Source organism: Littorina saxatilis, unplaced genomic scaffold, assembly GCF_037325665.1.
Source record: "Littorina saxatilis isolate snail1 unplaced genomic scaffold, US_GU_Lsax_2.0 scaffold_860, whole genome shotgun sequence".
NCBI classification, from domain to species: domain Eukaryota; kingdom Metazoa; phylum Mollusca; class Gastropoda; order Littorinimorpha; family Littorinidae; genus Littorina; species Littorina saxatilis.
Genome location: NW_027127223.1, coordinates 25,201 through 36,550, shown reverse-complemented (window position 1 = coordinate 36,550; position 11,350 = coordinate 25,201). Strand labels below are relative to the sequence as shown.

Below are 11,350 nucleotides of genomic sequence, written 5' to 3'. Positions count from 1 at the left end.
TCGTATAAGTTAACCAAAACAAGTGAAAGCGTTCACGTTTCCAAGAAGAAGAACATATCAAAACAAAACGAAAGTTCTTAGAAAACAAAAGGAAAAATAATCAAAATCTCCCTCACCTGTCCCATAGGTTCGATAAACGCAGCTGACATCAATGAGGAAAGCAATATCAAATTACCAGCTAACAAACAACACACACACACCCACACACACACACACCCACACACACACACCCACCCACACACACACACAATGGCAATCACAAACACACACACACACACAAACACAAACACACACACACACCACACACACACACACCACACACACACACACACACACACACACACACACCAAAACATATGCTTTCTTGGGACTAGGAGCTACCATAAAGTACATCCGAAGAAACCGAAACCATTATTGATCTGATAATTCCACGAATCCTAAATATCGACGAGCGCCACACGCACTGTGACGTGAACCCGAGTCTGCTTTTGCACACGGCCCTGCAGCAAACCATAGTACATAAATAGCAACTAACGTCTTGAAGACTCAGACGGGTAAAAACACATCAAAAGTGCATACGCCTTTCCTGTTCCCTACATTCTTCGTCTGAAGTTTCATTGCAGGCTGTGAAAAGGTTGTCGTTGTGTACCATGGCTACTTCACGAATGGTAAGGATGTCATGTTTGTTTACTCTTCGGTTTGCTTAGTTCGGTCACAGGCGGAAGGTATCGTTCATTGGACCACAGGCGGAAGGTATCGTTCATTGGACCACAGGCGGAAGGTATCGTTCATTGGACCACAGGCGGAAGGTATCGTTCATTGGACCACAGGCGGAAGGTATCGTTCATTGGACCACAGGCGGAAGGTATCGCTAATTGGACCACAGGCGGAAGGTATCGTTCATTGGACCACAGGCGGAAGGTATCGTTCATTGGACCACAGGCGGAAGGTATCGTTCATTGGACCACAGACGGAAGGTATCGTTCATTGGACCGCAGGCGTAAGGTATCGTTCATTGGACCACAGGCGGAAGGTATCGTTCATTGGACCACAGGCGGAAGGTATAGTTCATTGGACCACAGGCGGAAGGTATTGTTCATTGGACAATAGGCGGAAGGTTTCGTTCATTGGACCTCAGGCGGAAGGTATCGTTCATTGGACCACAGGCGGAAGGTATCGTTCATTGGACCTGAGGCGGAAGGTATCGTTCATTGGACCACAGGCGGAAGGTATCGTTAATTGGACCTCAGGCGGAAGGTATCGTTCAGTGGACCTCAGGCGGAAGGTATCGTTCAGTGAACCTCAGGCAGAAGGTATCGTTCATTGGACCACAGGCGGAAGGTATCGTTCATTGGACCTCCCCCGAAATCGGCGTATGCTGCCTGAATTGCGGGGTAAAAACGGTCATACACGTACAAATCCACTCGTGCTAAAAACATGAGTGGACGTGGGAGTCTAAGCCCATGAACCAATCAATCAATCAATATAAGACTTATATCGCGCGTATTCCGTGGGTACAGTTCTAAGCGCAGGGATTTATTTATTTTTTATTTCATTTTTTATTTTATGCAATTTATATCGCGCACATATTCAAGGCGCAGGGATTTATTTATGCCGTGTGAGATGGAATTTTTTTTTTACACAATACATCACGCATTCACATCGGCCAGCAGATCGCAGCCATATCCTACTTTTCACGGCCTATTATTCCAAGTCACACGGGTATTTTGGTGGACATTTTCATCTATGCCTATACAATTTTGCCAGGAAAGACCCTTTTGTCAATCGTGGGATCTTTAACGTGCACACCCCAATGTAGTGTACACGAAGGGACCTCGGTTTTTCGTCTCATCCGAAAGACTAGCACTTGAACCCACCACCTAGGTTAGGAAAGGGGGGAGAAAATTGCTAACGCCCTGACCCAGGGTCGAACTCGCAACCTCTCGCTTCCGAGCGCAAGTGCGTTACCACGAAGAAGAAGAGGAGGAAGAAGTTCACTGGACCAACACAGTAGTCTTATTATGATATTGTTGGTCCAGTGAACAATACCTTTCGCCTGTGGTTCATTCACGGCATAATACATGTATTTTATCCAAAACAAAAGATGTGTTTTGCCTGTTCTCTGCATAGCTTCTTCATGACTGGTCTTTATGAAATGGTACATGTTTACTTTCTTGTTTATTGAAAGTCGCAATGCTTGTAAAATGTTCTCTAAGATGCCAGTAGACAGGTTTAGAGCGCTTAATTTCCCTTGTTTCTCGTACTTTTTGATTTGCTTAGTTCTTTCACGGCATAATACTGGTATTATAGCCGCGCAAAGATCTCTTTCAACTGTTATCATCAGGGTTGCTTTGCGCCAGGTGTGGATTTAACGTGTGTCGGTCTATTCAGTTTTGTTCGTTGGCGACATAGTACGGGCTTTATATTATAGCTTAGCGACACAATGTCGATATCGAGGTGTTGCTGCTATCTTCTTGACCCACTAAAGTGTACACGCCCCATTTTTTGGCTCACGTAAGTGTATTGGCTCACGTAAGTGTATTCTATGCGATCGTAACTTTGTCTGTCTGTGCGTTTGTGCGTGTGTGCGTGTGTGTGTGTGTTTGTTTGTGCGTGTGTATGTCTGTGGTAGAAACTTTAACATTTCGTCATTTGAAGACGTCACATTATGACGCGAAGGAATTACTGAAAGTCTCGGTCATTGTTATTTTGAGCGGGCCGAGACTAGTTGGCAGTCGTGTCGCTGTAAGTAGGCTACATGCAGACATACAGATCTAGATCTAGTGTCTCGCTTTCTTGCACAGTGTCACCTATGCTTACTCTGTGTGTGTGTGTGTGTGTGTGTGTGTGTGTGTGTGTGTGTGTGTGTGTGTGTGTGTGTGTGTGTGTGTGTATGTGTGACGGAGTGATTGAGTTTGTGCTACTGTTTGTCGATTTCGTGTCCCTGTAAGTAGGCTACATGCAGACAGACAGATCTAGATCTAGTGTCTCGCTTTCTTGCACAGTGTCACCTATGCTTACTGTGTGTGTGTGTGTGTCTGTGTGTGTGTGTGTGTGTATGTGTGACGGAGTGATTGAGTTTGTGCTACTGTTTGTCGATTTCTTACGTGAGCCTTGAAGGCTTCGCCTCTTATATTTATTTATTTATTGATATGGGAGATATATATATAGCGCTTGACGTTCTCCAAGCGCTTTACATATTAATTTCTGCCGTGTGAGATGGAATTTGTTTACACAATATATCACGCACTCACATCGGCCAGTAAATCTCAAGCCATTACGACATCTGGATGACTTGTCCCACAAGTGCAGCGTAACTTACAGAATAATTTGTATCAGCTCATATTGCTTGCTGTTAACACGCGTCATTGTTCGAATTATCTAATTCAATTACCGAATTTTTGATTCAGACAAGGTCAAGGACGATGAGAAAAAAGCTCCGTAACTATGTGAAGACATGCTTATTAATTAAATCAATTTGGATTAAACAGATTTCAGGAGAGCAAGTCAAGTTGTTTAAATATATAGACGCTTCTCTGGGGCCTGTTGCTCCGAGCATGTAGCAAGTGAGTAGCTTACATTATGAGAACATCATTGCTTATCTTTCTCGTCTGATAATTTTTTCTAGATCGTGATGTTCTGTGGACTTCTTCTGACAGCCAACACAGCCACCGCACTGACATGTAAGGTTCAGTTCACAGCTATGAGTGTCTGTCTGTATGTTTGTCTGTCTGTCTGTCTGTCTGTCTGTTTACGTCTGTCTACATCTCTCTCTCTCTCTTTCTCTCTCTCTCTCTCTCTCTCTGTCTCTCTCTCTCTCTCTGTCCCTTTCGCTCTCTCTCTCTCTTTCTCTCTCTCTCTCTGTGTGTCCCCCTCTCTGCCCCCCCCCCCCCCCCTCTCTCTCTCCTTCTCTCTTTCTCCTACTCTTTGTGAACTCTGCAATTACTTGCTTTAAATGTCCAATGGCTCACTTGTACATATTACAGTCAATACACGACATGAACATACTGGTAAGGGAGACAACAGCTAGAAATAGCTAATTGACTTGCAGCAAGTGGATTGCCTCCCCTGAAGACTTTTCATCTAATCCATGTATCTATTACTACTTCTTTTGTATGCAATTCAAAAATGATTTCATCTTATTCTTTGTTATTTTGATTTCTAAAACATATAGATATCTTATGTTTAGATTTAAAACAGGCTCAGAAAGTTCAATTGAATAGAGAAAAACGCGCTTTACTGGCTTGTCACTTTCTGTGCGTGAACGTGTTACCGAGGCCGCGGGGTATGTCATCGACAAGGCTGTTGAGCCCTTGGTTGGACAGATTCATAAAATGTATTGATTTTGCTTCAGGGTCAGACGTAGCGTGGGGAGTTGCTGGCGGAACGGTGGCGGTTGTGGCTGCGCCCTATGCCGCAGCGGCGGCGGGTTTCGGCGCCGCAGGTGTGGCTGCGTCTTCTGTGGCGGCGAAAGTGATGAGTGTGGCTGCGACTACAGGCGTGGGCGCGGGCGTCGTGGGCACTCTACAGGCCGTAGGCGCGGCGGGCTTAACCATGGCCCAGTCAGTCGTTGTAGCTGGCGTCGCCGGAACTGCTACCACCGCTACTAAGAAAGCTTTCTTTGACGGAGAGCAAGGTTAGCGAGAGAGGGAGAGGGGGGAGGAGCAGAAACAGAAAGAGACAATGACAATGACAATGACAATTCTTTATTTTACGAGGGTAACAGAATAAGCATTGGTATACTTTTTTGCATCTGGCCCTCGCCCTAAAGAGGGACTAAATCTACTATAATAACTACTACTACATACTTACATAATTAGTAAAACAGTATAAGTTTATGTACATAAGTGCATTATATGAAACATTGTAGTTTATAAATGTTCATGACAAGGTGCAAAGTAAAAATTTGCAAGTCAATTAGAGTCAGAATACTATATGCAATAGTACATCAACTCTGTAAGACAATGGATATTATGCAGAACATCATAATTTCGTGAACAAAACAATAAATCAAAAGTGAGTGACTGTGTCCCAAAGGACATAACAATCAAGAATATACTATTTTCATTAAATGGGATATATATTTGTTTTTGAAAGAATCTGTGCTGGTAGCTTCCCGTAAGGCATTCGGAAGAGCGTTCCAGAGACGGCCACCTGAATAAACTAGACTAGACTTAAATAAGTCTATCCTAGGAAGAGGAGTGTTAAATTTCATAAGGTGGTGTGAATTCTTCAAAGAGAACTTTGAGAGAGAGAGAGAGAGAGAGAGAGAGAGAGAGACACAGAGAGAGAGAGAGAGAGAGAGAGCGGGGGGGGGGGGGGGGGGGTGGTGTGCAGAGAGAGAAAGAGAGAGAAAGAGAGACAGAGAGAGACAGAAAGAGAGACAGAAAGAGAGAGGGACAGACGGAGAGAGACAAACGGGGTGTGTGTATGTTAGTGTGTGTGTGTTAGTGTTAGTGTGTGTGTGTGTGTGTGTGTGTGTACTGTGTGTGTGTGTGTGTGTGTGTGTGTATGTGTGTTCCATAAAACTACAGAACAGATATTGTTTTTGACAAATATATTAATGTGTGTGTGTATGTGTCAGTGTGTGTGTGTGTGTGTGTTGTTGTTAGGTTGGTAGGGGAGAATGTTTGGAAAGTGAAAAGTGGAACTAAACGTAAATTGTGGTGTCCGCACGGTGCGGTAAACAGATACACGGACAACCATAGACAGTCTATGATTGGCAGAAAAAAGACACGTTGAAGAAGAAATTTAAGAGACTAACTCGAAGAAGAATGTTTTTTTCTTCTCATCTGATATACGTTTTGTGGCATCAGGCACTTATAAATCAAGTAAATGTGTCTAGTACACACTCAATACGTTACTTTTAGATAATTTTTTCATTTATTTTTTTTCAGAGGACAAACGCTGATGAGAACGTCAACCAAGAATCTTCACTGTGGAATCCCCTGTTCAATAGATTTTCACATTATATCTTTCATCTTTATATTTGTTTCAAAGACTTAGCCTTTCTTCCGCATTCTGGTACTTACCGCTTTATCTTTTTTGTCGTCCTTATAAGAAATAAAAGACTGCAAACCGCAAGGTTTGCTCTCTGTCTGTCTGTCTGTCTGTCTGTCTGTATATATATATATATACTAGAGGAATACCCGGCTTCGCCGGGGTGAATCGCGAGACAGAGACAGACAGCGTGGCGGTTCACCACAATCAGCTTTGAAGGCGAAGTCCTCTCAAACGGGATTGAGAATTTTAGAGCTTATTTCTAAGCCCTATATTAACTGTTATGGCTTCTCAAAGGCCAGAACATACAGACAGACAAAAGCCACCAGACCCCATCACAAACAGAACTCTACAATCCACAGGTGTTGCCTCACACACACACACACACACACACACACACACACACACAGAAGCCGTATATATCTATATATATATATATAAATATACTAGACGAATACCCGCTTCGCCGGGTACCGGCTTCGCCGGGAAGAAGTAGAGCCGAATACCAGGCTGCGCCTTGGACCCGGCTTTGCCGGGTGTTCCCCGCACCGCACGGAGGAAGGGAGACAAACGCGGCTGAAAACACTGGAGAAGATAAGGAAGAGTTACTGGGAATGGATCGAGAGAAAAACCAAAATCGGTTCGGCGCTGCGCGCAAAAAAACAAAATCGGTTCAGCGCTGCGCGCTGAGAGCAAGTGTTTAAATATCTCATCGATGAGGTTGTGTCCGGGGTGTAGCTGAATACGGTGTCCAAATTTGAAAAAGATCCACCGAGAACTTTGGCCGTGCATCGCGAACAGACAGACAGACAGACACTAGTCGTATATATATATAGATAAAGATAGATGACAGTGGATTTTTCGATAAATAGATTCGACCTTTGCACTTTTACAGTGAGGACAACTTACGGGTACATGCAAGGAAAGCCCACAACTTCTAAGGCGAACAACTCTGCAGAGTCTGCTGTGAAGGGCGACGGTAGTCTCCCTGTCACACTCGACCCCCTTTGAATGAACTTTGTCCACAAAGTTCCGAACCATGGACCCGCCAAGCTTAGGTCCCTCCCAGGTTGGTGGAATGGGAACAGCACGAAAATGATTCAGTGGCCTGAACATTTCATGTCGAGTCCCATCCCTGTCGACGACGCCAAATGTAACCGAGTGCCGAAACACCACAATCACCTTTGAAGGCGAAGTCCACTCAAACGGGATTGAGAATTTTAGAGCTTATTTGTAAGCCCTATAATAACTGTTATTGCTTCTCAAAGGAAGGCCCGAATATACAGACACACCAAAGCAGCCAGACCACATCACAAACAGAACTCTACAATCCACAGGTGTTGCCCACACACATACACACACACACACACACACACACACACACACACACACACACACACACACACACACAGAGAAGCCGTATATATATATGTATATCTATATCTATAAATATATAGAGATAGATGACAGTGTATTTTTCGCGTGGCTATAAATTGATTCGACCTTTGCACTTTTACAGTGAGGACAACTTACGGGTGCAAGGAAAGCGTTCTGGACAGTGCAGTGACATTCTAAAAATAGTAACGTAGTAACGGGAATATGGATTAACGCCACACGAAGGAAGGGAGATAAACGCAAAACACTGGAGAAGATAAGGAAGAGTTACTGGGAATGGATCTGGGAAGATGAACAGAAAAACCAAAATCGGTTCAGCGCTGCGCGCTGAGAGCACGTGTTGAAAATTCTCATCGACCAGGTTGTGTCCGGGGTATACCTAAATATGCCCACCGAATTTGAAGCAGATCCATCGAGAACTTTGGCCGTGCATCGCGAACACACACACACACACACACACACACACACACACACACACACACACACACACACACACACACACACACACACACACACTAGTCGTATATATATATATATAGATGTATCGATTGGACATTGGATTTCCCTTCTTTGAGCCATGTGACGTCAGAGGCCTACAAAACTTCATATTTGGGGTTTCAGGTTGACCGAAACTTCAAAGGACCTACAACACACACGTCATGTGTTTGATCACGGACGTACATTGCATGTGTGTGTGCTCGTTCAATCGTCAAAACAACAACAAAGTCAGTACATGACGTGTGTTTTGTTGTTCCTTTGAAGTTTCGGTCAACCTGAAACGCCCAAATATGAAGCTTATGTGTTTGATTGCATGTGTGTGTTCTCGTTCGACAATCGTCAAAACAACAACAAAGTCAGTACCTGAAAGGAATTCGATCGATACATAAATGTTATTTGCGTTTTTGACCAAAATATGACATTTTACACAGATCTCGACAGTCATTGTTCACCTCGACCACTATCTCGGTCTCTGTGTAAAATGTCATATTTTGGTCAAGAACGCAAATAACGTATAATATTACCAGCTATTGTGTTTTCAGCGTAGCAATAGGGTCCGATATTTAGACGAGACAAGTATAATGCGACGAGTCGAAGACGAGTCGCATTATACTTGTTCGAGTCTAAATATCGGACCCTATTGCTACGCTGAAAACACAATAGCGATTGCATAGCTGTTCTGACCTTGATTTGTTGTTCCAAACTTACAAAATGACAGTTTTTGAGTCGATGCGTTGATCTCAGGTTTTGATAGTAGACGCCGTTTCTTATGCGCATTAGTTTTGCGCAGGCGCCACACTGACTTTGGAAAAAAATCGATTTGACAACACAGCTGTTAAACAGCTTTTTATTAGTTCATTCGTATACAACAAAAAGAAGTTTGAGTTTTTTTAAATTTTGAACAAGACTACTTATGAAGAAGACCAAAACACAACATCAACGCAAAACTAGAAACAACTGAAGAACTAGGATGCAACAAGGGGAGGAAAAGAGAACAGCTAATCCGTAGAAAGCGAGCAGACGGCAGCGACGTTTTCAGTTTGGGTGAATGGCATAAATGTTATACTTGTCTCGTCATGAAGCGAATTTTTCAACCTCAGTTTTAAACGACTACATGAATGTTAGTGCCATGGGTTGTACATCAATACTTCAGAGGGGAAGTGGGGTATTTAGTGTGGAGTTACGAGATAAGAAAAGCCGAATGCGAAACTGAGTTTGTGTTAGTCGGCAACTGAGCTCACACAGGCACACAAAAACGGCTGTTCCGTTTTACTACCCTGTTTGTACTACATCTTTCGACTTTGGGCATTTTGTGGTGTTTAGGGACAGAAAATAATTGGTTTAGTCCTGTTTCTTCGGGAAGTTAGCAGAAAAGGGTATGCTATCGACATTTGTAAAGCTGAAAAACATTCCCGAGAAGAATTTCAAGTTGTCAGTGTATGCTGTTGTCGATAGAAACATCGCCGCGTGGTACAGATGGGTAAACCGTAACCATGCGTCTTTGTTATTGACAATATGCTTTTGGATATTGAGTAAAATGGCCGACTTCCGTAGCATTATGCTTTGATGATCGGAAGAGACCATCCAATCACAGCCCCCGAATTCCCCCACGTGTTCATCAGAATAGCTATATATATATAAAACATCAGAAATTGTGAAAGAAACAATTGAAAGTCAGCAGAGACTTTCTTCCGAGATTTGTTAAAATCTCTTAGCAGAGATAGAGAGAAATAAGTATCCCTTCACAGACAGCCTATTGGGTGCATCAGATCCTCCTCAAGGGGGACCGAGATTTACAGAGCAAAGTCCCTTTGTGGGGGACGTATCGCAAGTAGTCCTGAGGAGGACCATTGTATTTGTACCTAGACCAGACACGTGTTTCGACACTATTGTGTCTCGTCAGTGGTCAGATGGTACTGATGGCGAGAGTTGTCAACCCATGGTATCCAACAAAGAAGCAAACCATTCTCTGAATGGTAGCTTCTGTTGGCATGGGAGACTACCCTCATCTGACAACCCCAAGAGGATATCTGTGAAGGGAAACACTTTGATTTAAGGCCAAAGTGTAGAATTGATATTTATTAAGAAAGAATTTAGAAATTTAGACACGTTTTAACCAAGAAATTAGGTTAAAACAAGGGAAATTTGAAAAAGCCTAAAGGGAGGTAACTCTGTACCAGCCTGCAGATCCAGAAATGGATACGCGAACAAGTTAGATCTAATTTTGAAAAGGTTAAACAGGAAAAGCGGTCAGCTTTTCACTGCTGTTCAACACAGGACTTGGTAAAGAAGAAGTTTTCTGCTTTATTCAATTGGATCGCTTTAAAGGCGATGCAACTTTCACGGTGACCACATTATAAAACATCAGAAATTGTGAAAGAAACAATTGAAAGTCAGCAGAGACTTTCTTCCGAGATTTGTTAAAATCTCTTAGCAGAGATAGAGAGAGAAATAAGTATCCCTTCACAGACAGCCTATTGGGAGCATCAGACCCTCCTCAAGGGGGACCGAGATTTACAGAGCAAAGTCCCTTTGTGGGGGACGTATCGCAAGGTAATCTAGTCCTGAGGAGGACCATTGTATTTGTACCTAGACCAGACACGTGTTTCGACACTATTGTGTCTCATCAGTGGTCAGGTGGTACTGATGGCGAGAGTTGTCAACCCATGGTATCCAACTAAGAAGCAAACCATTCTCTGAATGGTAGCTTCTGTTGGCATGGGAGACTACCCTCATCTGACAACCCCAAGAGGATATCTGTGAAGGGAAACACTTTGATTTAAATATATTTTAATATAACATATATATATATATATATGTGTGTGTGTGTGTGTGTATGTGTGTGTCTGTGTGTCTCTATCAAAACAAGAATACAAAGTTATCTCCCATATGTTTTTCGCTAATGCTTCTGAGAACAGACGAAAGTTACTGCAGAATGGCCAATTCTTCCATTTTTCGACAAACAGATTCTCCACTGAGAGACTCAACCATTTTACCAAGCTGTTCATTTTTCAACTCAACTTTGCCTACAACCGTATAATTATGGCTGGACTCGGTCTTTTCATTGTCACAAAGAACACATCCACTTTTAATCGGTGTCCGCTCCGTAGCCATTTTGTTATGATCACGTGACAAAGTTGATTATCACGTGACACTTTTGCCATATTTAGAGTTGTTTCCATAGTAAATACATCCGCGAAAGATAGCTCGCTTGAAACTGTCTTACATAACAATTCCTTTGTAATAAAAAAACAAGCCGCGTAAGGCGAAATTACTACATTTAGTCAAGCTGTGGAACTCACAGAATGAAACTGAACGCACTGCATTTTTTCACAATGACCGTAGTCCGCCGCTTGTGCAAAACGGAGTGAAACTGACGAGCCTGTTCAGCGCGGTAGTGGTTTCGCTGTGCTGCATAGCACGCTTTTCTGTACCTCTCTTCGTTTGAACTTTCTGA

The 11,350-nt window shown here is 43.1% G+C and overlaps 1 protein-coding gene across 1 annotated transcript; it reads left to right on the top strand.

Annotated features, from left to right (window-relative positions):
* Positions 1-510: 510 nt before the first annotated feature.
* On the top strand, positions 511-6,084 carry LOC138955688 (interferon alpha-inducible protein 27-like protein 2A). The gene is made up of 4 exons (XM_070327242.1): positions 511-668; positions 3,629-3,683; positions 4,355-4,636; positions 5,898-6,084. Exons 1-4 carry the CDS (start codon positions 651-653, stop codon positions 5,909-5,911), a joined length of 369 nt encoding a protein of 122 aa, XP_070183343.1. The 5' UTR covers positions 511-650; the 3' UTR covers positions 5,912-6,084.
* The last annotated feature ends 5,266 nt before the right edge of the window (positions 6,085-11,350 follow it).

What these genes read in the sequence shown, in the direction of transcription:
- LOC138955688 (XM_070327242.1), top strand. An exon ending in CACAGCCACCGCACTGACAT is followed by an intron (nt 3,684 to 4,354) that starts GTAAGGTTCAGT and finishes ATTTTGCTTCAG; the next exon opens with GGTCAGACGTAGCGTGGGGA.